Here is a 26993-nt window from a genome sequence, read left to right on the forward strand (position 1 = left end):
CAGATGGTTTGTTTCACCAAAGCATCTAAAGCTCCATTGGAAGCCATTTGGAAAGGGCAGGCACTTTCAAAAGCACTTGGCAGGTGATTGTCTATCACCTTCTATCATGGGCCACTTCTGATTGATTAACAATGGCTGGTACATGTGGAGCACAGCACTTCTGATTGGTGTGGATGACTGACACACAAGAAGAAAAAAAAAAAATGGAAAAAAAAAAATGGAAAAAAAAAAAAAAGTTAAAAAAAATCGCAGGCTTTGCGATTTGATAATCGCATCATCTCGAATCGCGATTTTGATTTAAAATCGATTAATCGTTCAGCCCTAGCAGGTAGGCCATCCAGTTACTTTAGCCGGGCCGGCTCAGATGATTGGTCGTGCTTTTTACAGCGCCACGGCTTCCTCTGATGACGTTTTTTTATGTATGTATTGTCAAAGTATTTAATATATTCATTGCTATCGGGATGTTAAGAGCATTCCATGGAATATAACAAAAAGTGTTTATTAGTAAAGCATTTCAACCAACAAACTTAATTTGAATTCAAACTATATTCCTTATTTTCATGAAATGTTGCCCAATATTTTTGACTATTTATGGTGACCATTTTCTGTGTATTAGCAATTCAATGCATACATATATAGTAACGACTCTCTAGTGGCGTCCTCCATTACAACACTTGTATTTTGGCCAAGTTATATATTAGAATGGTTAATAGCGTGGTCGGTGGTGTTGTAATAAATGCACAAGTTGCTCTTCTGTAGTATTTTAGTAGCAGTAAAGTCTTATAGATGCTTTTAACTGAACTTCAAGCACTTTATAACAAGACAAATCCTCTATTGCTGCTAACTTTCCCAACAGAACACAGATAGGGCAGGAAGTGATTTACCATGTCCTTTGTGTTTTATCATCCACTCCCCTATGATATGAAAGACCTGTAAAAACAACCATTAGGGAAGTTGTTCAGACTGTAAGACTTGACATGATAATGTAGGCCTGCAGCTGCAATTATCAGCAGATTTTATTGAGCCTGTAAAAAGTGGTGTAGGTGAAACAGAAGCCTTGCTCATGGTTCATGTGGGCCCTGCTGACCCATGCATATGTAGGGAAACTAAAACGACAAAGATTTTAAACAACTGGGGGGTGGGGAGGGGGGGGGGGGTATTAGGGAAGTACTTTACTTCTCCAGCAACAGACCCCAGGGCAATAACCTCTCATTGTGTCCACAGCAGGCCAGGCCTCTTTTGTCTTTGCTGCCCTCCATGCTTCATGGGGAGGGAAGGGGTTAACTCTCCGCTCAACCAGGGGGCCTTGTGTATCCCTCCAGTGTACACAGCTGGTGCCATTTCATCACACACATTCTAAACATATCCAAACACAGCTTTAAATGTGTGTGTGTGTGTGTGTGTGTGTGTGTGTGTGTGTGTGTGTGTGTGTGTGTGTGTGTGTGTGTGTGTGTGTTGGGGGGTTGGAGTGTAACATTAGAGGCTGTCTGCTTTGTCAAACTGGGCAGATGATTGATATGACTTCAAGGTGCGTGTTAAATGTTTAAATGTCCTACAAGTGAATGGCTGATGTGTTTCGCAGAGTCTTTTAATTGTGGCTTGTCAGGAGATGTGGCTCAACAGATTTATTAAACACCTAATTTTCCCACTGAGATTAGACGGTGTTATTGTAAGTCCGCCTGCTCGAAGACACACTGTACTTGTAGTTGCCGCCTCTAAGAATGAAGGCTGTGTGTGACAAACTGCTCCACACACACACACGTCTCCACAGGGCAGATGTTATCGTTTTGTTAATGCTCAGCTCTCTACTTCCTACAGGACGTCTTAACACTCAACAAAGCTGATGATAGCACACACTGACTCAATAGCAAGAGAGACATATTTATGGGAAGCTATATAATTTATATGAAAACTGACTTTTAAGTGCTTTACTGAAAAAGCAAGTTAAACTTGAGCGGTAGCAGCTTTGTATAAAACTATGAGCCTAATGGCTTCTGAGTCCTGTGCCACCACATTATCACAGCTGCCACTCTCTTTATTCTGTTGATCACGTTGAGATGTTGACGTATGGCACTCGCAGCACTCAACTCCAATGCCTTTGAGTTGTTCATTATAACTTGTTTTCCCAGTGTCCTCTGATGAGCTGAGTGGGAAACACAAGCCCAGGTTTGTCTGCTTTGTTTACGAGGTGGATCTGAGAAAGGCTCTACAAATCGTAGACAGACATAGACCATTACCCAGATCAACACTCGTAAAGACCTTCTGTAATCCTGCCATCACTGCTCATAAATCCACTTCATTACAGCGCCGTGTGCATTACTCAGCGTGGTTCATTTCGGCAGACCTCACACTCTTAAGTTGTTTCTAAACCGGTGGCTTGTGGACCCAGAGGGCATCACGTGTCCTGACAAAGAACATCTCGCTGTACGGAGCTGGCCTCGGGTTGTGATCTCATGACCAGAGACAAATTGGAGCTCCAGTGTAAACCCAGTCGATAATCCATGCTTACATGTTGGATGTATTTACACAGTCCATTTGTGTATACTTTTATGTTTATCCTTCAGGATTAACACTGGTGAGTGAAAGTCTATTTGTAGCTGCATGGCTGCTGCAGAAACATCTATTGCGGTGAGACGGAGAGGACGAATCCGCAGGAGAGGCACACTTGTTATTAGGTTTTGAGCACAACATCACTACATCATCCATCTAACCATGTAACTGCCTGAGGACAACATTTGTGTTTCGACATTCAAAGTCATGAAGGACTTGTTTTGTTACAGTGGTAGTGCATAACGTGATGTATGGTTACTTAAGTGTCCTATAAAGCAACATTAGCACTTTGCTACGTCTGATCTGATTAAGGAACATGTGCCTATTGTCTTATAGCAACCTTTCTTGGAGATATTAATTATGTTTGGCATCAGTATGCTTTAACTGAAACTTGACACAGTAATAATATCAATGTTTCATTTATTTTGACGGTGATTAAACCAGTGTAGCACGAAAGAGAAATTCAAAATTGTGTGTAAGGAGATACACAAAGCAATGAAAGCTTACCCCATAAAAGCATCCTTGATGAGAAAGTTGTTAACCTTACCTCCTTCCTTCTCTCAAAGACGTGTAGATGACAGATTCAAGGTCAGTGAGGGATCGGATTTTAGGATTGGATGATCTTAACTGAGATACCTCTCCACTCGAGTACCAAAAGCACACTTACTCAAGTGTTGCCAAGTTGTATATATGTCACTGACGTGAAAAATAGTCAATCTGCTGAGGTCAAAGGTAGATTAACTTCCTGTTGGAGTTTGAAGGAGTCTCCTTATGTTTGTGTAAATACTGGTTCCCTTTCAATCAAAGCAAGACCCCCACAAGATATTTTCCACCATGATGAACTGTTTTAATCTGGTTTTGGCTCACTACACCTTTGACAGCCTCTCTCGACCTTGCTGACTTATTAAAAGGAAGGGAAAACTCCCCATGCCACAGAAAACTGCCTTTTCCATGAATTAAGCATTTTTCAAAAGGACCAGTCAATCACTTCTGCTCGACTGATTCAATACGTGCAATGTCCCTTTAGTGGTTAGCTCTTGCTGTTAAAGGTGGGGTAGGTAAGTTTGAGAAACCAGCTCGAGTGCGCTAGAATGTGAAAATACACAGCCGGAAAAAATCTGCCACTTCCTCACAGAGCCCCTCCTCCAACACACACGAACGCGCACATGACCAATGAGGGCACGAGATAAGTTTGTGCACAGCTGGAAGGCTGACAGGCAGGTAGGCCGTCCAGTTACTTTAGCCGGGCCGGCTCAGATGATTGGTCGTGCTTTTTACAGCGCCACAGATGACGGTTTTTTATAGATTTTTTGTCAAAGCACTTCAGATATTCATTGCTATGCATTCCATGGAATATAACAAAAAGTGTTTCTGAAGTGAATTACCTACCCCACCTTTAAGTCACATTCATTTTTAAAGCTATCCAGAAAGGCAGCAATTCTATGTTTCATAGATCTAATGTCCAATTCTCTTAATGGGCTCACGGACTGTATCAGAACATGTTGAGCTGCTTTCCTTTTAACTTAACTGGCTTTATTTAACCCTTCTCCTACGCTCTTTTCAGCGAGCAAAGGCCACCGACTGTCCTCCGTCTATTTTCTGATATTTTCTAGGACGGACTAGTACAAATCTATATGTTAGACTTCTCCCCTATAGCTGTAACTGCTTTTCACTTTAACTAGTGTCCAATCAGGTTAATGGAGATTATCAAATTGAATAAGTATAAATATTAAAGAGGCCCTATTACGCTTTTTGGAGTTATGTTATTTAGGTTTTTGTGAATTGTAAATGGTCTTCAAAGGCTACAATCCCAAAGTGTCTCTCCAATCCAATCCAATCCACTTTATTTATATAGCACAGTTTAAAAACAGAGGGTTTGCCAAAGTGCTTCACAATGAACATAACATTATAATAAAATATAATATTACACGAATAGATAAAAAAAAAAGCACACATAAGAATAATTACAAGGCACATAAAGGCTATGGACAGACAGTGAAAGCATACAAATAGGTATGACACAGCTCAGACTGACTGGTAAGCGAGGGAAAAGAGGTGGGTTTTTAGGCGGGACTTAAAAGCTTCAAGAGTGGGCGACAATTTAACATGAGGGGGCAGGTCGTTCCAGAGCCCGGGGGCTACCGATGAGAACGCTCATCGCGTCTCCAACACAACGCCTCCTTGTTACTTCTATAACATAGGGACATTACTACTGTAACACTCGCGCTTCTATTTGCTAGCACATTGTAAATGGCTAAGGGGCGGGACATCTCTAACCAATCACAACAGAGCCTGCCAGCTAACCAATCAGAGCAGACTGGGCTCTCACTTGGTGTATGCTTTCTGTCTCTCCTCTAATTTAGCCGTGACCATTCTAACTAAAGCAGCCGGCACTCATAGAAATATACAAGTCACTGTTCGTGTATCAGGTTGAGTAGGAATATATTTCTCATTAGAGGTGAATGGGCTGCAGGTGTGTATAGTATTACATGTTACGCAGTGTGATTAATCCACTTCCCCCTCCTACGTGACATTCCAATAATGCAGCGTGTTACCAGGTTGCACTAAAGGGGCTGACAATAGTAGCAGGTGTGCAAATATCCCTTGACCCGTTGAACAAAGAGCTTAAACAATGGGGGTGAATACAAGTTGTATTTGAATTGGCACGTTGGAGCCAATTGATGCAAAGTTCAAGAAATGCAAACTTCAAATTCAACCTGTTTATAACACAACAAAACATGCAAGCGCCACTTTAAAACCCATCGTTTTAAAAAGATGTAGAAACATGTGCTGCCTACAGGCACTGTTTTGTAATATTTGATGTGTCTCGATACTTGTGATTGTCAAGCACTGTTTTCAGAGTCTGTGGCAGTTGGATAATGTTAATGTCTATCTCAGCAGTAACTCTACCATAGCAATAATACTGCAGGCTATAAACCCAGCCCCCCCACTAAATGAGCTTTAATAGTCTCCCATAATTGGAAAGCTGCCATCTCTCCCTGCCACAGTTTGATTGGATATTTTATATACATGCATTACACTGATATTCTCTGGCATATATACTTTTTCTTTCTCGCCGTAATTCAAGTTCATGATGATATCAAGTTCACAACACATTGAACTGATGGAGGATGGTCTCGCTGTACCGTGTCGTCCCGGAGGGAAATAAAACATCTGTTCTTAGACGAATATGTATGCCCTTTATGCCTTCCCTATACTTAGTAAGACATTTCTTTGTATCCATCTTAGAGAACAAGCTCATGTTAAAAGGAACGCCTGCAAGCAATTAAACGTCAACTACTCTTTGCTAATGTTTTTCTTTTGTATTCCTGCCCTCTAATCTATTGTTCTTGTTATTTTGCCCTTTCCAAATCACTTTTTTAATACGTTTTCTTCGCTTAAAAACAAATATATTTCTCTGTGCAGACTGGAAACCTGAATTAAAGTACGACACGCTGACCTTATCCAACATTGCTTTAAGATTATTATATTTTCCTAAGCCTCAAACAAGATCTTTGAGTTAACATAAGAATAAAATGTTAATAATGCTTAAATTGCCAGGACCTGTACTGTGAGGACGACAAATTGAAGATTATCAGCATCACGGTTTCTAGAAAACACTGTTGACTCATGACATCACTCTTTTGGCTGTAATTGCTCAACAATTATCTTCATTCGAATGAGCAAAGCTCTCAACATGCGACTGAAGAATCACTGCTTTGATGGTTCGTCATGTCAGTACGATGGACATCATGCAGTATTCATGAGTCTGCCTAGTTGTTGTATTCAGTAACACGATCAAAAGGAACAATGGACCCCAGTAAAAGCTCAAGCCTTATAATAAAGTTCAGTCCCTTCAACCTCGACTGGGATCATGAACGGGGTCCGTGAACATCTTGAGCCAACTTCAGATATGTTCAGGAGTTGAAGTCGAGGCTCATTCACAGCGTCTCCTTGTTTATTGTGATGTGTGTGTTTCTGCTGGCTCGTGGACTCTCACATGTGGTCATAGTGCGGTATGGCAGAAGTAGAAACAAGATTAAGCTCAGTGAGGCCTCAGCCTTGGCAACGTTCCCTCCCTGGACTTCATCTGACGATTCTTTCAAAAGACATTCCTTCCGAGGAAACTGATCTAGTTCCTCGTCTCTTACAGCTTCTGACTCACTGTGTGACTTTTCCGATACCTGCACGGCCTCGGGAAAGGGATTTATTTCTCTATTTCTTTTCAAAATACTTCACTGTATTTCTCTCCCACTGACAAACAAGAAGAGAAGCTGACTGATTACACTCTTTCAGAGGCATTACAGGCAGCTGATTAAAGTGTGAGGTCGGAGTTAACCAAGGTTAACCGTCCATAATGAAACACTTTGAAAATAATGATACGCTGCATGGTTTTATGAGGGCTTGTGGCTGCTCAGCGCAGCAGTGGTGACCTTCAGCAGTTCCACTAGCTAATCGTGGCGATCCTGCAGCTCCCCCGTAGTTTGGAGACTCCATTACCTTCTGAGCCACATCGAGGAGAGCAGCGCAAGTTCTGTCTCTGTAGCCATTGTACTGACGTGGCTGACCATATTCACTTACATCTTCAGAAAGGGCTTTGATTTGTCAGGCTGAGATGGCATCACATCCAACATTCGACTGAATCCACCCAGAGAAACTTAGACACCTTTACTCAATCACCAGCTACGATGCATTTCCATCCAGATTGCATACAAAGATAATCGTCTTAACAATATGACATTACTTATGAGTATTTGTCATTTGTCGGGGCACGTGGACTTTTATTGACAACAGCTGTGTACACCTGGGTAGTCTGGATTACACTCCTGCCAATACTTAAAGTTTCACATTGAAAACTGGCTGCTGTCCACGCTATACGCAAACTGAATAAGTAATGCCTGCCTAGAAATTGAAGCAACGGAATTTGCTTTGGCCAACACGTGTAACACTTTTGAATTCCAGGGAGTGTTCATATGTATTTATAGTACATGTGAATACTGCCAATAATATGTTGTTTGTTCATCTATCTGAAATGTGTTTGGCTTCTTTTTAGGATGTGAATTATTATTTGTTTTCCAACAACCTGTAGTTGTATGAAGTTTGTTTTTGCCTTATGCATTGATAGTTTTAAACATAAAATCACTTTTACCCATAAATATAATACTTAGAGTTTTTTTTAAATACCATACCATGATGACTGACAGGCATGCCGACAACTATATACACTTATATCTCGAGTGCGCTAGAATTTGAAAGTACGCAACCGGAAAAGATCTGCCCCTTCCTTCAGACGTCCTTACAGAGCCCCTCCTCCAACACACACGAACGCGCACATGACCAATGAGGGCACGAGATAAGTGTGTGCCCCGATGGAAGGCTGACAGGCAGGTAGGCCGTCAGCTATACATTGTTAAAATGGCACGATCTTGGCTGACGATTACTTATCTTACTTATCAGCCAGTAAATTATGTTTCATTATAACCATTGTTGAAATGGCATCCCATAGGGTGGTGCCAATTAGTATTAAGTAATTGTGCTATGTTCTGCTGTGTGAAGGGTGTGAATATGGGGGATGCATGTACATGATAAATAGAAGTCTTATCCTGTTGGTATGCTGAACCCACCGAGGCACATTTCTATCAGCTTGTGTTCATTTAACATGGAGTTGTTACCAAATATAGCATGTACTGCTCTTACAGTACAATTCCCAGTTTACCCACTCCTAGCATCATCAGTTGTCAGGTGACAACATATCACAGGTTTAGCGTCACTACTGGGATTTGATATTGTCAGTAGAAAAACATTCATAAAAGGAACTAATACACAAGTAAGTGTAATTTCCCAGTTCATGCATTTATCACCACACACTCTCATAACAGGTAAGCTTCAAGCAGAAACAACAAAGTAGGACATAAATCAAAGACGTTTCCTTTGCCAAGCCAGAAGCCCTTGGGAGGTACCTTGGTGCTTAATTAAAATCCAGAAGGATCATGTTTTAAGTGTAGGTGAGCGAACACTGAATAACAATGGCAAATCATGCCCCGGAGCATTACGGGTGTGTTTTGGAAAATAATAGCAGCATCTCTCGTATTTTCTGTACAATATTAACGAGATTTAATGTGAAAGAAAGCCATTTTTGAAGCATTGTGACAAAAAGACTGTGGTACATTCAGCCTTTCCTGGCTGCAGAACATGCCAACACCAGCATTGACATATTCATCTCATAATTACCCATACAGGATTATAATGAAACAGCTCATTATTAGACATGTGTTGGCTTACCCTTACCCTGCACTGTTTATCATTCCTTTTTAAGCCTTTCAATCCCTCGCATGTATGTGCCAGCTACAGCACATAACCATACTATTGTCAAAGTGTCACAGTTCATCAGTTATCACTATATATTGTGTGTGAAATGAAAGGAAGGCAGTCATTATTATTCAAAAGAGATTTGTATTGAAATGTTACACAAGCTAAACACTCAATTTGACTACATTTTGCAAATTAGCTTACGAATATCAATTAAACAACAATGTATTTCTAAGTCTTTCGAACATTAACCAAGCTACTTGTCATCTCACACCGTGCTGTTTTAACGTAATTATATAGAAGTGTATTCAATTGTGCAGCCAAGCATTTACCAGTGATTGCTTATCGTCTAACTTTTCAATTATGAGAGGGACATTCCCTTTAAATAAAACTGCATATGGCTAATAGAAAACATATTAGAATTTCCAACAATAGGTTGCTATGGTTATCAAAAAACAATGACTATTTAGTATTGTAAAGCCTTTATTTCACGTATTGCTAAATTAATGACATTTCCAGTAATTTCATCAACATTCTCTTTATTGAGAGTATTGTCCGATGGCTGTTGTCCCTGATGTTTGAGTTTCTCCATCGGACAGTTGAGCAGTGACCAGGCCAACTCTCTGACTGCTCTCTGGGCGACAGCCACTTTTAGTAAATCATCAGACGCAACACGATGTGGAATCACATTTTCCAGGGACGGCAAATCGAAAAAATGAACTGTCCTACATACTTCCTGCAAGCGTCGTAATTCTGATGTGCACCGGCTCTTCGCAGAGGCTAACAAAAAAGAAAAGTACATTTAAAAGGGGGAATGTATGTAGTTATCAGCCGAAAAAAGCTCTCCCAAGTCAAATCCGCTCAATTACCGAACTCCGGAGAGCTATCCCCAAGCAGCCCTTCCATTGGCCAATCAGTCACAGCAAATTGCAGTGGTGAATATTTCAGACTCGACAGATTTAAATAAAGACATCATGATTATTTCACTGTTGTACGGTTTCTTCGAATCGTTTTCAAGGCTTTTATAGCTGGAGCCAGCATAAAGTCTTGATTTAAGAAGGGGGGGAAAAGTCGAGGGAGAAAAGCAAACACAAGGGCTGTCAGTCAATGTGGCAAACTAATTGGGTCGATCTCTTTAGCAAAGATGAATGAAGAGATTAACTCTCCCTTTGTGTCCAGTGAAGCTCCCCCTCTGGCTCCAGGTGTATTAGCTGATGACAAGTTGACGGTGGGAATTCTCACTCTGATTTAAAGCCACAGTCAGTATTTCCAGCATGGTGCTAAATCTCTAATTGTGTCATTAGATAGATCAATTGGACCAATGCATCTTGTGCAACATGTATTTTAAACAATAAAAGCTTTGGGTTTGTTAGTTTCAGGTTAGTTACAAAGTCGTTCCTCATTCCTGCATTCAAAATAACCTCAGGATACCTTGACATTTTGGCTACAATATCACACGTTCTGATGCTCTGCAGAATATATACTGGCAGAGTTGGAAAGCAGGCCAAGCATGGGCCTTAGTGACGCGTCCTAAAACCTGGAAGTAAGTTAGCATTTTACCACTTCCGGTTCCTTCGACAAAAAGCAACGGGATCTCTCCGTAGGACTTTGGAAAATAGCTGGAAATAAGGTCTGTGGTTGAGACACATTGAGGAGATAGATGACGTTTTGTTCTACGACATTAAACACATCAGCAGTGTCACTTTTGAAGAGCTTACGTGTCTGAAAAACGATGGTTGTTACCAAGTGGCTGAATAGGACTACAGAAGTTGTCGAGGTCGCTGTACGTCATTACACCGAACACGTAAACACTCCCGCTAAATTTGATTTCCCTGTTCTGCTTGAAATCTGCCTCGTGCAAACTGTTAAAACAAACGCTTCAACTTGAACCATTTTGAATCTGAGTTTTGAATATGGATCTTACGTTGAAGCTGCTGTAGTTCATGTTTAGCATAACGTTAGCATTTTGCTTCTGGCGACTAGATTTACGATTTGAAAATTATAAAAGTAGGGTAGACGTGGAGATTATCCGGCTGACAAAACGTGATCCGTCTCTTAAATGCGTCTCAACCACAGACCTGATGTCCAGCTATTTTCCAAAATAATATTGCGTTTTTGTCGAAGGAACCGGAAGGAGTTTACTTCCGGGTTTGTGGACGCGTCACTGTGGCGCTCTATTAAGACAAACGGAGAGTGATTGGAGGACAGCAAGGTGTGAGTGCATTTGACTGGAGAAACTCGCCTAAAATAGAGGTCAAGACTCAGATGCAGACCTTGGCCATGACCCCCCCTTTTATTGGTACGCTGCTTCGACTAACGAATTGGACTACAAGTGCTCAGAGGGATCTGCTGTCCAGATAGGAAATCAATACGGCTGTAAAGGATGTACGAATATGTCTATTTTCAAATTGTAAAAGGAGACGGATTCGACAAGATGAACTCTCGTCTATACATTATATTGATTGACAGCCATCCATTCTTTACCCGCAGTGTGTGTACTATAATGAGCGTGCAAGTGTAAGATTTGTTTGCCAAATGGATTTTCACTAATTTGCCTGATAGTAACAGTTGGGAAATTAGGTCTGGAGAAAAACGGCTGCATCAACAAAAACTGCTTTCACATAAAGCTTGTAGTTATTCGTGTGAACACTAAGACAACTCTGCTTCGAGACCTCCAGGTTCCCGCATGCCTTTGATCTCCAAACCTGTCATTTCACACAGAGGAAATGAATCGTTTTTTTGCGTTGAGACTATACGACGTGTCGTGTGTCTTTGTTCTGAATCTCTTTAAAAGTCAGCGCTGATATGATATGGATTGAACGTTGAGGCTTAGTGTTTGTAATTATTCAAAGCTGCTATCTTAATCTCACACGGCTTTTTGAAGGAGGGAAATGTTAAAGTGACATTTTGAGTTTAAATACTGTTAAAAACATTAGCGAAGCACTTAGCCTGATGGTTGCTGTCACAAGAAAAACAATGTCTGCGACTCAACAGCCGTCAGGTTCGCTAATGATGTCCCGGTGTGCTGTCAGTCTACCAGATGAACGGACAATAGTATGCCAAGAAGAAAATGCCTGAAATAAGCTAATTGCTTCTAAGAGCCCGCTCAAGCGATCTGTAACTACTATGTGTTCACAGATGTCTCACCCAGCTGCTATTTCATTACGGAACTCAAACACATTACAGGCGCAATGCACTCACTTTTCTTTACGAGCCTTTGTTGTAGCACATCAAGTCATAATGATTATAGATGCATTATTTCAACCACGGGGGGCGGAGGAAAAAGGCACGTGCGGAATCTATTTGTGCGTCTTTATTACTCCACCTAATATGCCCCTTTCGTTAATCGTTGATCTTTGCCAACTTGTTGATTGTCAGGTTTTGAGACACATTTCTGGAGAGGAGCCCGAGAGTATTTGCAGCCGGACCTCTGTCAGTAGCACCAAGCAACACAGCCACAAACTGGAATGTGGTACAGCTCTGGGAACACAGCCAAGATTTAAATTAGACAATAACCTCTGCTCTCTCTGTATTGCCTCTCTTTTCCAGCTGCAGGCCCAGCCATTTGTTTAATACAGTCAGTCCTGTAGTATATAATAGACTGATATATGAGTCACCGTTCAGCAGTTTGTGTTTTTCAGATTTAGAGAGATTGAACAACTGTTCGGTTTGTGCTTACTGTGGGCTTATGATAAGAATAACAGAAAAGACACAGGTTGCTCAACACCTTGGAAGGTATTGTTACAGTGTGGTTTTAAAAGCTATGGCGCAACTCAATAACTATTATCAGCAGTAAGTGGAAGAGAGAAATACATCTTCAGATTAAACACCCTACTAGGGATGCCAGCGATTATCCGATTATTCGAATATTCGTTACAGTCTCCATAATCGAAAACTATTTTTAAAATTCGATTTTATTTATATATTTTTTATTATTATTATTTTTTTAATTTTTTTTCTGGCTTAGTTTCAACCAAAATATAGACTAATGCTAATAATAGTAATAGTATTAATACTGGGCTGTTCGATTTTCGATTTTGATCATGGTCAGTTTCTGGCATCCCTACACCCTACACATGTTGCTGCAAATGAGCATTCATTGAAATGCTTACTTTAATTTACTGTTGAAAGGATTTCTGATTTAAATGTCAAGAAAGAACAACACCAACCTAACCAATAACATCTAGCCAAGTTGTCCTAAATGCCATGCATTCACTGACATCTTGTCTTGTTGTTGCCTTTAATACTTTGAATCTAAAATATTATTATCTTGCATATTGTCGCTCAACGTTTTCCGTTTTCCGCCATTAGCAGCTTAAAAATAAAGGATTGTGTTGAGTCCGTCTCCAAAAGCGCTTGACTTTGCACATTCCCAAAGCCTGTTATAATGAGTGTATTAGCCAGTAACGTCAGTACAGGGAATATAAAAATGTATCTGCTGCGAGAGCAATAAAGCTTTATGTGAATCCAGGCACCAGAGCTCATAGCCGTCTGAAAAACCACAAGAAGTAACACAACCATCGCCATTAACTCAACCAGGAACACAGACATTAGCCGTGGCAGACCGATTTTTCTCTGTTATAATCACATATTTTTCTGAGGGTTATTAGCTTTTTTAACCCCACAGCAGCCTCTTGTACTTTACTGAAGAATGTCAAGAGAGTAAGCTTGGTTAAAATCCACACCTCTGATAACATCGTGAGTTGGAGTGTCTTCAAAGCTGCTGAGAGTAAACAAGCCTTGAGACATGGCTTAGCAGTAAAAGCAAGACAACACCGCCAAGCCAAGTCTTTCACATGCTGCTTCCTCAAGAGCTGTGTGTCCATGCAACAGCGGCCATTGTGAGAAAGCTACACCATGTTTCTGAGGCCCTCTCCATTGCCTAAGCCCCTTTGTGGCTGTTGGCCAATGGCTTTGCACCCCGCCAGATCAAAGATGGAACCCCATTTAGCTTGCGCTTACTTTTAGGATTTGCTCTTGAAAGTACAGAGCAGAGACTCAACGGCTAGAAAGAAAACCTGCGATGTTGGATGTTGACCTGCATAGAATTGAGACTTCTGGGCTCAGACTATGGATCCATTATGACAAATACTAAGACCATCTTTGTTTTGGCAGCATTTTTTTAGACTTGGCCTCAGAGAAAACATAGCTATGGTGAACCTCGGTGTATTTTAGTTCCATTGTATGGTGTGGGGTTGGATGTGGCCATGCTACAAAAGTGTTACTGTTAAGTCACACAAAAACTTGATGATGGAAACGCCTAGAATGTTAGCATTATTCAATGTCAATGATAGAAAATAAGAGTATAGGTATAATAGGACTTTTCTTATTCATAGCCACACTATGTATCAGTCAACTATTTTCCATCCAAAAGGAATTAACTCTATTTCCAAGAACATCAGACATTCATGGTCAAAGATTAGCTTGTGTTTCTATCATGAGCCTGTTAATCACCAATGTGTCCCGTAGCATGGCTGTAAATGTGCTTCTAAATTTGGAAACCCATAATTAAAGTACAACATATATCAGAAGATCCTAAGATTACTATGGTATTATTGTCATTCATTTGATGCGATAGCCGCAATGGTATAGTACTGCTGTGGTGAAAGAGTGTTTAAGCAGCATGTTGTAACTTGTTATAAAATAAGAGTGCATTTTGGGAATGTAGTGTGTGAGAAGTTGACTTTTCTGGGATTGACTGCTTTTCTGCCTGAACTAATGTACTGGCAAAGTGAACTCAACAAATGTCCTTCTCAAATACTTTAAAAGTAATGCAAAGTTCTTACACATGCCGTTCCCCCTGGTCTGTATGTTTCTCCGTGTTATCACTCTTGTACACGGCGTCTGTGCTGAATATAAATGCAGCCCCAAGCAATATGCTGAACGCACCAACTATGGCTTTCCTTTCCCTGTCGTTCAACACTGCCATAATGACCGGGTAGCTTAAAAAAAGCATAATACATATTTGCCGAGCTGTGAAATCGCTTTAAGTTTTTCCTTTATTTTCATAGTTAAGCTTGTGATTTTGGTTGGATATGCAAACGTAGTTCCCTGCCCCGTGACTACATGTAGAGTAATTTAAAGTACAGAGGCTCTGCTTTTTGGTTCACTCGACACAAACGCCATCCATACTTTCTTGTTCACATAGTTTTAAGCCTTAGTGATGACATCTTCCAAAGACAAAAGGTCCCGTTTATAACCTGGATGTTATGTCTGTGGTCATTACAAAAGGTAGCATCCCGTTGGAGCTGATCCATATCATTCTTGTAACATGTAGCAGAACATATGACCGTTTGTGTCAGGCTTGATGTATCTGCAATATGAACTGTTCACCCAGGCCTATGTTTACTAAAGCAAAGCAAGATGTGATGACACTGGTTCAGGCCACGATGATCAGTGTGGTGTCGGAGAGAAGATGATCTGGACAAAACTGTCATCAGCCTGATTCAGATCCAAGATAAGACCTGGACTTTTTATCATGCCGGATCCACCGCCCCTACTGTGGTGAGGAAAGAGGACGAGGAAGAGTGGGATGCTTACAATGAACTTCCCCTTAATTCTTCTTCATGTAGTTTAGGACTGTCAATCCTGATGGAGGAAGACCGTGCTGGTCGGGAGTAATGATTTGAGCTTTAAAGCGAATTACCAATCGATCCAGCATGCAGATCAGAGCCCAGGTCGCGAGCCCACTGCGTGACCATGCTGCGACGTGTAGCCGTTTTACAAATCGACTGCTGCTCACATAGGAGGAATATATATCTCTGTAGTATGTCAGCTCTCCCCTGCGACGGCCTGCTGGGTGGGAATAGGTCCTGGGATCACCAGGCAGCTGCAGTGTTTATGCTGAATTGGGTTGTAAATGAGCCTGTTTGGTGAAGAGGACCTCAGAGAATAAGACGATTATTTCTACAGAGGATACAACAGAGCCTTTGCAGGAGACGAAACAGTGCTACTCCTTTTGAGTCTTCACTGAACACGAGCCCTGGTGGTAGGCTATGCTTTTAGGACATTGCATAAAACAACACACAGCGAATTACCGCGTGTTTCTCGGGATCGGACGTCGAGTTTGAACTGCGGTGCTTTGGCTGCGCTTTATGGAGACCACTGGAGAACATATTAGCGCGAGTGTCATATTCCAGAGAACACATGCGAGTCTGTGATTACTGAGCTCAAGCTGAACTGTAAAAGCGCGTGTCAGCAGTTGATATGTTTCGGGAAAAGCCCGGGCTCTTGATTGAATTAGTTTGGCGGTTTTCGGTGCTGAGGAAGAATTGGTTACCTGCTGACAGACAGCACGGCGACGGTGACTTTTTGATTACACGTCAAAACCCAAGGAAATTAGGTTTAAATAATGTCCGTTTGCAAAAAGCCGTTCTCTTGCGTCTTTTCCAGTATTTCTTTATCATTTAATCACCATTGACAAAGCAGTAGTCACTATTCAAATAAGAAGGTGTGTTTATTTTCCATGTGTATGCATGCAGAGCTGGCAGCTGTGCTATCAGAGGCTCTTCAGGCGTGTGTTCTGTGGATCCTGGTTGTTCATGTTTACTGATAGGATCTGTGTGGTTACTCCATCATATTGGGGGTCGTGTTGGTGCAATATTGTGTTCACCCTGAGGTTGAAATAATTTTGTTTGCTATAATAGCTGTAAAACACCTTATTTCCCACCGGACTTTCTCTCGTACAAATATTCCTGCCCTGGGATTTAAAATGTGGGGGGGGGGGGGTCGAGCATCAACATGACACTGGCTTCAGTCAGAAACATAAAAAAACAAGCAGTATGTATGATGTTTGTTGCTTGGATTTTGATTGGGACAGTTCTGTCAGATAATACAAATCTGAAGCTTTCACAAGGATTCAAATCGTATCCTTGAAGTATTTTCTTGACATAGAATAAAAAAGCAGTGGTGTGTCTTTACAGAAAATGTAGAAATTCATCCCATTCACTGCGAGGTTGCCTAGTTTTCTGTCTGCCTGCGATCATGCAGACAGTGGAGTCTTTTCATGTTAGGATCAGGGCTCGTGTAAGCTCTTAATTCTCTCCTTTTAAGCAGTTATTGGAGAAATGTGCTGGAGGTGCAAAAGGAGAAATAAAAACACTGGCTGCCCAGTGTTTGCTCTGCCATGTCTGACTCTTAGTCTAACTCGTATTACACCTTTAACTGTGAATTCACTGTTAATAAAAGCCTTCTGCCCCGTAGTTACGTTAAAGCACCATTTCTATGGCTTGCCTTTGGGTCTCTTATTGTAGCACACGACTGCTTTTTGGAAATGTGAGGAAAGAAGTGCTCCAGTAGTTTCTTGAAAGCTTGTAAGATCACTGCCTGGGTTATTGCTATAGAGCTTTACCGGATATCCAAAGATGCGTTTATTTCACACAAAACCAAGTAATTCCACTCCTTACTTTTTCTTTATATGTTACATCTCTGATTCAACATATATACTTTCTTGGCACACACACGGTTGTTCTCCGTCTCACATGGCAGCTCTTGTCTAGCACGTCACATCATTTTAATTACAGAGCCTTCATTGTCTGCGCTGACCCATTTCAGCTGCGTGGTCCCTCCAATCACACTTAATTTCATCTGGCACTTGACTCAATCGTCACTGCTGCGAACACGAGTGGCTAACGCCCCCCCCCCCCCCACGAAAGATGAATTGGGAATAACAATAATAATCTCCTCTCCCTGCTCTGGTTGTCCGCCGGGGCTTCGGCTCTGGTACATGGTGCAGCTTTTAATGGTGAAGATTGATACTGCTGGCTGGGGACATTTCTTGGGATGTTAGTCACAGTTCTCGGTGGAGATACGGAGCTGCTCTTAAAGGGCCCTGGACACACAATAAACCCAGACTCACAGAGGCAGAGCCCAGGGAGTTTCACTGCACTAATTAGCACTTGGACTTAACGTGATTGTGTTTTCTCTAATGGAGCTAATGTGTTTCACTCAATGTCTGTTCTCACAGTATGTCTTTTTTTCAACAATGCCCCACAGAGGTGATTGTTTTAATGAAACATCACTTACATGCTCTTGAATGTGTCATCCACATGAAACATTGTTGTGCGACACTGCCGTTGGAAATGACAAAAAAGTATAATCAAGAATCTTACAGCTAGTTTTCTTTCACACAAGAGACAGGACGGTAAACAAGCATTTATATTAAAGTATGATAAAGATGACCTTTTAATTCTTCTGGGGTTTTCCTGACTTCTAAGAGAACTGTTTACAATAAGCACTCACTCTTAAAACCGTATTCCCATCCAGCAGAAGAAGACAGAGACCGCATTGCAAGAAGCCCTATCTCCCCTCACGACCAGAACAATGTTCCTTGTGCTTGAATGGAGACGGATATCTCTGAGACTTCAATTTGTTATCTAAAAGCAGAAGAGTAACACTTCCAAGATAAGCCCAGCGTAAGGTTAATTACCAGCCGAGTGGGTGCCGTAACCTGGCCATGTCACGTCTCAAAGTTACACACGGCTGGGGGGTGAAGGAGTGCTAGCTATTGACACATATTTCTCACCAGAAGGCTGTTTGTCTTATGCATGTGTGTGGCTTTTAAGCAAACATGCACCTTGCTGCTCCAGTCAGACGTAGTGTATCAGGGCGGCTCCAGGTGAGATGGCACCAGAGGCCTATAGAGCTGCAACCACCTGCTCGTGGCTCCGCTTCTCATTGGTGCGTAACACTGTTAACAGTGCTGCTGATTCCCCACTCTCTCTCCAGGGCATAGACTAATTAATGGATACCATTCGCAGTTGATTAGCAGCAGTTCTTTCTGTAATTACATTCTCACTCAGAAGAAAAGGAGAATGGGGAGAAAACACAAAGGGATAGGAAATATATTAATGCACTTCTCATTTCCCTCTGATCTTAATTTGTTTCCACCATTGTTTGGCTTCTGCTCGGATAAGAAGCCATTTTCTCTCTCCTTCTATTGGAGTTCCTGGTCTCTCGTAATGTTTTAAGAGAGTGACTTTGTAATAAACACACAGAAGAGATTACTGCCGACTGTTCAAAAATGTGTTCTTAGTGGTACCTCATGAAGACGCGAACGCACTGTGGCGCTTTCTCCTCCGTGCCGTGTAGGCTGGGGTTTTGCACTCCTCACTCACAGAGAGGTGCATTGTGCTCCCGGGCCCAGCTGCTAGCACATAATTCTTCATTCTCTGTCCCATTGTTCCTACCTGTCAGCATGGTTGTGTTTCCAAAGAAAGGAAGTAGCTGCCATTTTGCCAGCAGGCTACGTGTGGGTTGAGAGGGCGGGGTGTATTGTGAAAACATGTTATTTCTTACCAGTGCAGGGTTTAATAGCTTATCAACTGTCTCACTTACTAATATTAGACGTGTGACACTATCGCCACTGAATACTGTGATATAAACTCAGATATTACCACATAGATGCTTGACTAGAATACATGTGTATGTGTTGCATTGCACTAGGATAGATAAAGATAAGAAAGACAAACTTAATTTATGTTCAGATCAGATTATTCATGAGTTAATGTCAAATTAACATGGGTAAGATAAATTGGAAAACCAAGTCCACTCCCCACCTCCTTATTTCCCCTCAGAATCTCTCCACTCCCATAGTTTATTTGAAGTTAATAACCTGCCACAGCATCTTGATACTGGGCTTTGTGATGCAAACATATCCTTAATTGCCATCCCATATGAGCTGAATAGCCAGACCAGATTCTCATTACCCTGGTTGAATTGGCCTGGGCCTCTCACAAGCCTCTCGCCATGTTGCAATAATGGCAGAGTGGCGAAATGCGCCCGTGCACGTAGAGAAAGGGGTTAACCCAGTGTGTAAACATTCACAGCCAAGTGTGGCAATCTGTTTGAGTGACAGGTGTCCGTTGTGAAAGAGGAGAGCTCGTGTTGCACTGAAATGTATCTGGACACTAATAAGCTGATTGTTTTGTTGTTTTCATTTGCAGTTCCAGAATAACAACAACTATATGAACATGGCCGAGGCCAACGGCGCCCTGCTCGCTGGTGATGTGAGTATACTTTCATTTGTACACATTACAACTAGTTTCTGATCATTTGAAGTTCAACTGACAAACTTAACTCCAATACTTATCAATACAAGTACAGTGGAGTGAATGTTATTTTACTTGCTTATATCTGAATATATGTTTCATAGGTGTCATGTAAGGAAAGATAAGGCAAGTGTAGTAAGCACATTTCAACATTTCAATGTGCTTTACAAAAAACTGAATAGCAATCAGTCATATTGCAAAAGAAAACACATTATAAAATGTAATTTAAATACATTTAAAAACAGTCATTAAAAGTCAAGAGAATCAGACGAAATAGGCAGGTATAAAATACTAGAATAAAAGTTACAGTGCAGTAAAAGCTATGAATAGTTATTTGATTTAATAAGAGGCAGCGGCAAAAAAAAAAGCTCTTTATTTATTCAAATTAAACTTCCACTTTTTGTATATCTCTCTGTGGTTTTATAACGAGATGCAAATGGGGAAAGTTGGTAAAAGTAATATCTAAAGCACAAGCCTTATATTTCATACTGTAATTTCCCCCCTAAATCACCCTTAATGAGAAATTCCAATTTGAGTTTTTAACATGTTTGTCATTCGCAAAACAACATTGTATTGCTTGCAATGCTACCTGCTCACGTACCTGCTGCCGGAGAGCCGAGAGAGACTTGCAGAAAGAGGTGCTTGGCTCACCCGATATCGCCTCATTTTAACTTCTGAACACTGACGCTGATGTGATCCGACTGTCTCGAATGCACAGATGAAGTGATATCCCTGAAAGCTGAGGTTATAAACACCCGTTTCTTTCCTCTTTTCAAAGACGTATTAAAGAAGAGATTGTATACTTCCCTCACTCTCTATCTGCCGGCACTTACATAAAGTGACATGTCTCCAGCAATCAGCTGGAACAACTCTGCGTACTGTACTGTTGTTCTGAACGAAAGGGAATAGTTGTTTCTCTGGAGGTATATAACCGCCTCTCTGAGCCATAGTAGTCCTAACAGTGTGCTAAATGTACCCGCTCTATTCCCCTTCCACCCACTCTGCTGCCCTATCATTAGAGACAAGTGCACCAAAAATACCCATCATCCTCTGTGGTTCAAACGGGCCAATTTCATTCAGTTTTGCAGGCGAGATGGATCTGGCTTTCGAAACCCACAGCAAAGCAACAACTCCAATGAGATGGATGTCACTATTGTGTTCATTTGCAAAGTTTGGATGCGACGGTGGCATCGTAGCTCGTAGTGTGTTTGGTGATTGACCGTGAAGTGGCCGCCTCACAAAGCCACAGAGTGTTATGGAAGAAGTTTAATGTCTCCCCCCAGACTTACGCTGAGTGGGCGCATCCTCTGTATCCACTGGCTGCTGAGGCCACGCCGACACAAGCTGCTTGGAGAGCGTTCAGCCCCCAGCTGTGGCAGTCGGGGAGCGGGGGGGATGGGCTGTGGATGGGGCAGGGTGGGTGGGGGGGGGGTGCTCCTTGATAAAAAGCTCATTTGCATTTCATCAAAAGGAACAACTGTTTCCAGTGTTAGGGCACAGGTGGTATTGTGCTTAAGAGAGAGAGAGAGAGAATAGAGCATAGGGTTGTCTCCTCTTGGAGTACCCTAAGTATTGTTTGTTGCAGCAACCTGAGCTAAAGTAAGATTAATGCGACTTCCACTTTGAGGTTTTACAATATCTCCACTGTAATGCTATTTTAATCTTCTTCATGTGTCTGCCGTTGGCTTAGAGTCCATTCTGAGGGCTCCATGATGAATAGCTAACTTTGACAGCAGTCTAAAATTATGTCACCATTGTTTTAAATCAAACCAAAATAGATTTTTATAAAAAGATGCACCCTCTTTGTATTTAAGGAGGACTCCCTTCTACTTTGTGCATATAGCTACACCTCATTCTCAAATTAGGTCGGGTACAATTAGCTTGCATTTAATGATTGGCACGAATACATATCTTTTAGTTGTAACTGTTACCAAGGCGATGGTGCTAGCTAGCATTCGTATATAATAATCACACGTAGACCTACATCGCAATATGTTTTTCTTTTTCAAACTGCAAGATGTCCCTTAGGATCCCATTGCTTAGCCGACTGCGAAAGGGTTTCCGATTTTCAGCAGCTTTGTAACTTCAATTATGTTCCTAAGAAGTTTGTTAGTGAGCGTTTGAGCTCAGCTTCAATCTGATGAAACTTAACTGAAGCTTGAACAACATCAATTGCCAGCGTTTCAGGCCTGTTCTTTCCAACCACCTGTTGTTTAACATTTGCAATGTGAGGCTCGAGTTGTTCAACCCATTAACTGAGAACATGCAACTTTATCTAACAGCTGTCTCCGCCACGCAGGACCTTTCTAAGATAATGGTTCATGGTCAACAGAAAAAGTGACATAATTTGAGATGTAAAGTTGGCGAATTAACCCTAAAAGAAATATATAAGCAATACCTATCTATAGTTTGCCAACTTTAGCAGAAAAAGCCACCATGAGCTAGCCTAGCTTGTCATATGTGGCCAAGTAAGGAAGCGTTAAATAGTTTTATTTACAAGATGAATAATTCCACAAATGTCCGTTATACTTACTCTATAAAGCAGTTTGTCTTTGGTGATACTATTGTTGCTGTTGACTCATAGCTTAAAGTAGACGGTTGGACACGATGTTATTGTTGTGCTTTAACGGTAACATGTCATGCTTTTCCGGTTATCACCCGTCCCCTTGTGTGTTATGAAGGTTTTTATGCATGTAAACGGTCTGCAGAGTCAAAACCCTCAAAGTAGACCCTGTAGCGAGTACAACTCTAACACAGAGAAGAACTACCCAAAACGCCTCGTTGGAGATACGTCACTGTCCATTTGATTCTTCCGGGTACTTCATGATGTCATGTCGTCTCCGGAACGAAATGGACCAATCCGTGGAGCCGTTACGTTACGTCCGCGGAGCCGTTACGTTAAGCCCCCGCTGATTGGTCCAAATTGACCAATCCACGGACTTCCTCACACACTCAGTGCTGCAGGCAGCTCTGCTGATCTCTCCTCCCTGGCTGCAGGCTGATAACAGACAGTTGGGATGGGAAATCCTCTCTGCAGACCCATTCTCACAGCGTTTATCAACCTTTTTCTTTCTCAATATCAAGCCACACTTATTGTTTTTACTTCGGCTGTGACTTTGTGTGTGCTCAGGGTGAGTTTGGCTGTGTTTCGCTAAACAAGGAAATCACACCTCCACGGAGCTCAGCGTGATTCACAACGTCCCGACGGGTCCCGACCAATCGGAGCACACTGGGCTCACAGGGAGAGGGGGGGGGGCAAGAGCTGCAACGAGCCGTTTAGTGGAGAGAGTGAATACACATACTTTACAGAGATGCTGTATGTGAGTTTGGAAAATTGCACAGTATAAATCTATTCTAGTAGACCTCAACAATGGAAGAATTATGATCAGTGGAAATGGCCATGACACGGGACCTTTAAGCAATATCGTAAAAGCTCAAGTCACTGTTTGTCGCCACAATACACACTGTATCTTTTAATATACAATATGTTTTGAGCTCGCGGCAGAATGCTCCGACAGCCGAACGACAGCCCAGTATTTTCTGTTTAGATGGCTGGTGTATCATTTACCTCATGCACTTAGAGGATGAGATAAGATGACCTTGCCCGGTAAAGCACACATCCTAGCAGGGAAAGCTTGACTGCTTTCCTCAGGGAGAAAGATACTGTACACTGAGATTGTGTTGCACTCAGATGTATCACTTTACTCTCCCAATCAAATTAGAGCTGTGTAATGAACTATAAATATGTAGAAATGGACTACAAATGATCCAAATTTGAAATAATGTTGATTAGGGGTGCCATGGTTGATGTTGTCATTTGAGTAGCTGCACTTTGCCTGTCTAGATATTTGAAACTGGATCCTCACTCCTGCCTCTATTGATTCTGAGGCCTATTATATGCGGTAATTGCATGCTGCTGCCTTTAACAAGTCTTGGTTATTGCATCTGTTAATTGCATTACTACGTTTATTGAAGGGCTGGGAATATTGCCTGCAAAGCTTTCTCTTGCTCTTTGTCCTGATATTCTAAGAGCACCATGGCAGCACAAGGATTGCATATCGGAGGGGGAAATGCACTGACACACATCTTTACCTCCCCGTAAACATAGTTTCAGTGATTCCTTTGTTAAATAGAGTTATCATTGATCAAGCTGAAAGAAGCATACAGTATTCTGGCTTGTTGACACTTTGCACTTAAGATACCTTGCTAGTGGGATGGCTCAAGGGATGCAATGTTTCTGTAGGTCTGCAGAATAATCTAAACTTTTGATGGATATTTTTGCATAAACATTATTGTTCCTAAGAGAATGAAGTTTACCTACATGGCTGATCACCTGACAGTTCATGTAATGCCCGGATGAGGTGTCCCTGCTTGGTTATTAATGGTTTGCCTAGAGCAGGGGTGTCAAACTCAATGTCATCGCGGGCCACATTCGCATAAAGGTTGCACTCAAAGGGCCGGTTGTAACTATATAAATATATAAAATAATGTAGCCTATTATATTACATTATTGCCTCTGAATTGGATTAGTATCGGATAGGATAATAACTTAGTCATTAACTACGTCTGAAAGCAGAAGTCTCTTCAGTGCGCATGTCACAAAACGAGATGCATTGTGGGACATGTAGTTTATGGGCAACCTGCTTCTGTAAAGTGGCGTGTAACCGTATAATAAACGTATTATATTCTTTGCAAGCTCTTGCGGGGCCACATCAAATGAAGAAGCGGGCCGGATTTGGCCCCCGGGCCTTGAGTTTGACACCCCTGGCCTCGAGAATGAATAGTGAATCCCTAACTTTTCATTCAGTGCCTCTCGGATAATATCACACAGGTTTTCATCTATCTCTTAAAAAAAGACTTCGCGGTTCCCACACGGTGTATAATACATTTGAATCTCCTGACACATATTGTTACCTTGAGTTTCACATTTGTTTATTTTAAGTGAAATGTCCTTTCAATTGTTTGTATGTAATCTACAGACATGTATATGTAACAGTTGTAAATATGCAGTGGAGTTTATTTGTATTTCGGTATCATTTAGTAGAATCACACAAATTCTGTGTTCTTCATGTATTGAATGTTCAATACCTGAGAAGTGTGGTCGCTGTGCTCAGAGGGTGTACGGTGACTTCCCCTTCATATTGTGTCCCTCACGTCTCATCGCCCCTTTCTGTAAATGCTCCACGTGAGGGATTGTGAGGGAAACTGAATATAAGAGTGATTTGTTATATCTGTTGTCAGTGATTAAACGGAGATCGTCCAAACTGTATGCTGGCTCGGGTTCCATCCATGAAAAACGCAAAACACAACGCTTAACGACACCGGTTACATATACCCAGCTCAGGATGATTTGTAATGACGATTCCTGACTCTTCATCCAGCACCAACATTAAGTTCACATTGTGGATGTCCAACACTTTGGACACTAATGACATTCCCATCAGACTAAGCTGTACGTTGTGTTGAGTGCAAATGATCAAATGTGGAAATGATACCGGCTACACATCAGCATGTTATCGTCACGGTCAGTGTGAGCAGGTTAGTGTGGCGTAAGACTATTACATTCGGATTAAGTCCAATATCTGCTGACGTTTACTGTGCTGTCCTGTTCTTCTGTTGATCAAGCAATCGTGATAAGCATAAATCATCAAGTTTAAAAGGTTTATCTCGTCATACTTCACAAACCCAACTCTTTTTTTAATGCTGAACATTCGGACTGCTGGAAATGGTTCGCAGTACAGTGTTGGCCCATGTTTCCCACTGAGGACAGGAGAGTTCCCGCACACCTGCTCAGGATGCCCATTCTGGGACCAGCAGGCCTCTCTGTTACAAGCCCTGCTCTGCCCTCACATTACTGGACCCTGTGGCTGCCAATAGGAACACACACACACACACACACACACACACACACACACTGGGCTGTGCTGCTGTCCCTTGCCCGCTCTTTAACATGTACATGCCTGCACATCCCAAGCCAGCGTCTGCCTTGGCACTTTGCTCTTCTGAGCCTTCCAGAACCATCTAAATGGACAATCAGGCTGGTGATGCGCAGACAGTGGATGGTGCATCTCGTAATCTCCGATCAGAGCCCCCTAAGCTGCTCCTGGTGCAGAATTAGACTGGCTTTATGTGGAACGACACAAGACACTGTAACACTCTTTGGGTTCAAGTGAAACTGGCTCCTCTGTTCCCCGGCGAGAGGCTCTTTTCTCCGCAGACATCTTCCACGCTCCCCCGAACGAGACACAAACGCCATGTCTCCATTACCAGTGCCCCTGGTGCAGATGTTAATTTGCATCATCGTTAACAAAGCGAGGCGATGCACACCAGCAACGTCTTTGATACTGATCTGCTGTTTCCTCCCCCACTGTATCCTCCGCTCTCATTCTGTTTAGCAGACATTAAACACCAGCATTCCTCTCCTTCAAGTGCATGTCTGTGTTTTCCTTAAAGGTCACAGTCATGCTTTGCGGCGCTCCTACACAAGCGGAGCTCACCTAAGCCAACCTTCTCTTTTGACATCTCACATCTCTAGGTTGGCTCCGTAAATCAGGCCACACTGCGGCAGCCGAGGAGCCGGGGCGCTAATAGTTCTGCCCTGTTTCAAATGTGCAACACCACAACGCACCGACTCACACCAGCACATAGTGTCCATATTAGAGCAAGAGACACACAACGTAAGTGATATGTTTCTTTTCTCAAAAGCATTCCTGCGAGGGCTTCTGGGGACACGCAGCCCGCGCAGTGTTGACCGCTCCGGACGGGGCGACACTACTCCTTTGCTGCCGGAGAGATTATAATAGTGTGCCAGTGTTTTGGGATAGCTGCGTGATCTGACACGGATGAGACTTGGGCTGGAGACGTGTGGGCTCTGAGGTCGACCCTCCTCCACAGGGGATGTTGAACATGATGAATGAAGACAGTGATGATGGATGATCTCTGATCCTTCCCATGTGCTACTGGAACTTTTTGCCCATGACTCAGTTTTGTTGTTTATTTCCATAAACACTCTATGATTCACGCCTTGCTGAACAGACATTATTAGGAACTAAGTTCTGGAGGTGTTTGAGTGGACCGAGGCATCTG

The 26993-nt window shown here is 42.1% G+C and overlaps 1 protein-coding gene across 1 annotated transcript in view; it reads left to right on the forward strand.

Moving 5' to 3' along the window:
* tox3 (TOX high mobility group box family member 3) overlaps positions 1–26993 on the forward strand; it is a 47147-nt gene that overhangs the window by 5288 nt on the left and 14866 nt on the right. The window contains exon 2 of the mRNA XM_071202538.1: positions 19803–19865. Within this exon, the coding sequence (XP_071058639.1) occupies positions 19803–19865 (63 nt within the window). The remainder of the gene's footprint in view (positions 1–19802; positions 19866–26993) is intronic.

The sequence above is a fragment of the Pseudochaenichthys georgianus genome, chromosome 3 (assembly GCF_902827115.2).
Source record: "Pseudochaenichthys georgianus chromosome 3, fPseGeo1.2, whole genome shotgun sequence".
In the NCBI taxonomy this organism is placed as follows: Eukaryota; Metazoa; Chordata; class Actinopteri; order Perciformes; family Channichthyidae; genus Pseudochaenichthys; species Pseudochaenichthys georgianus.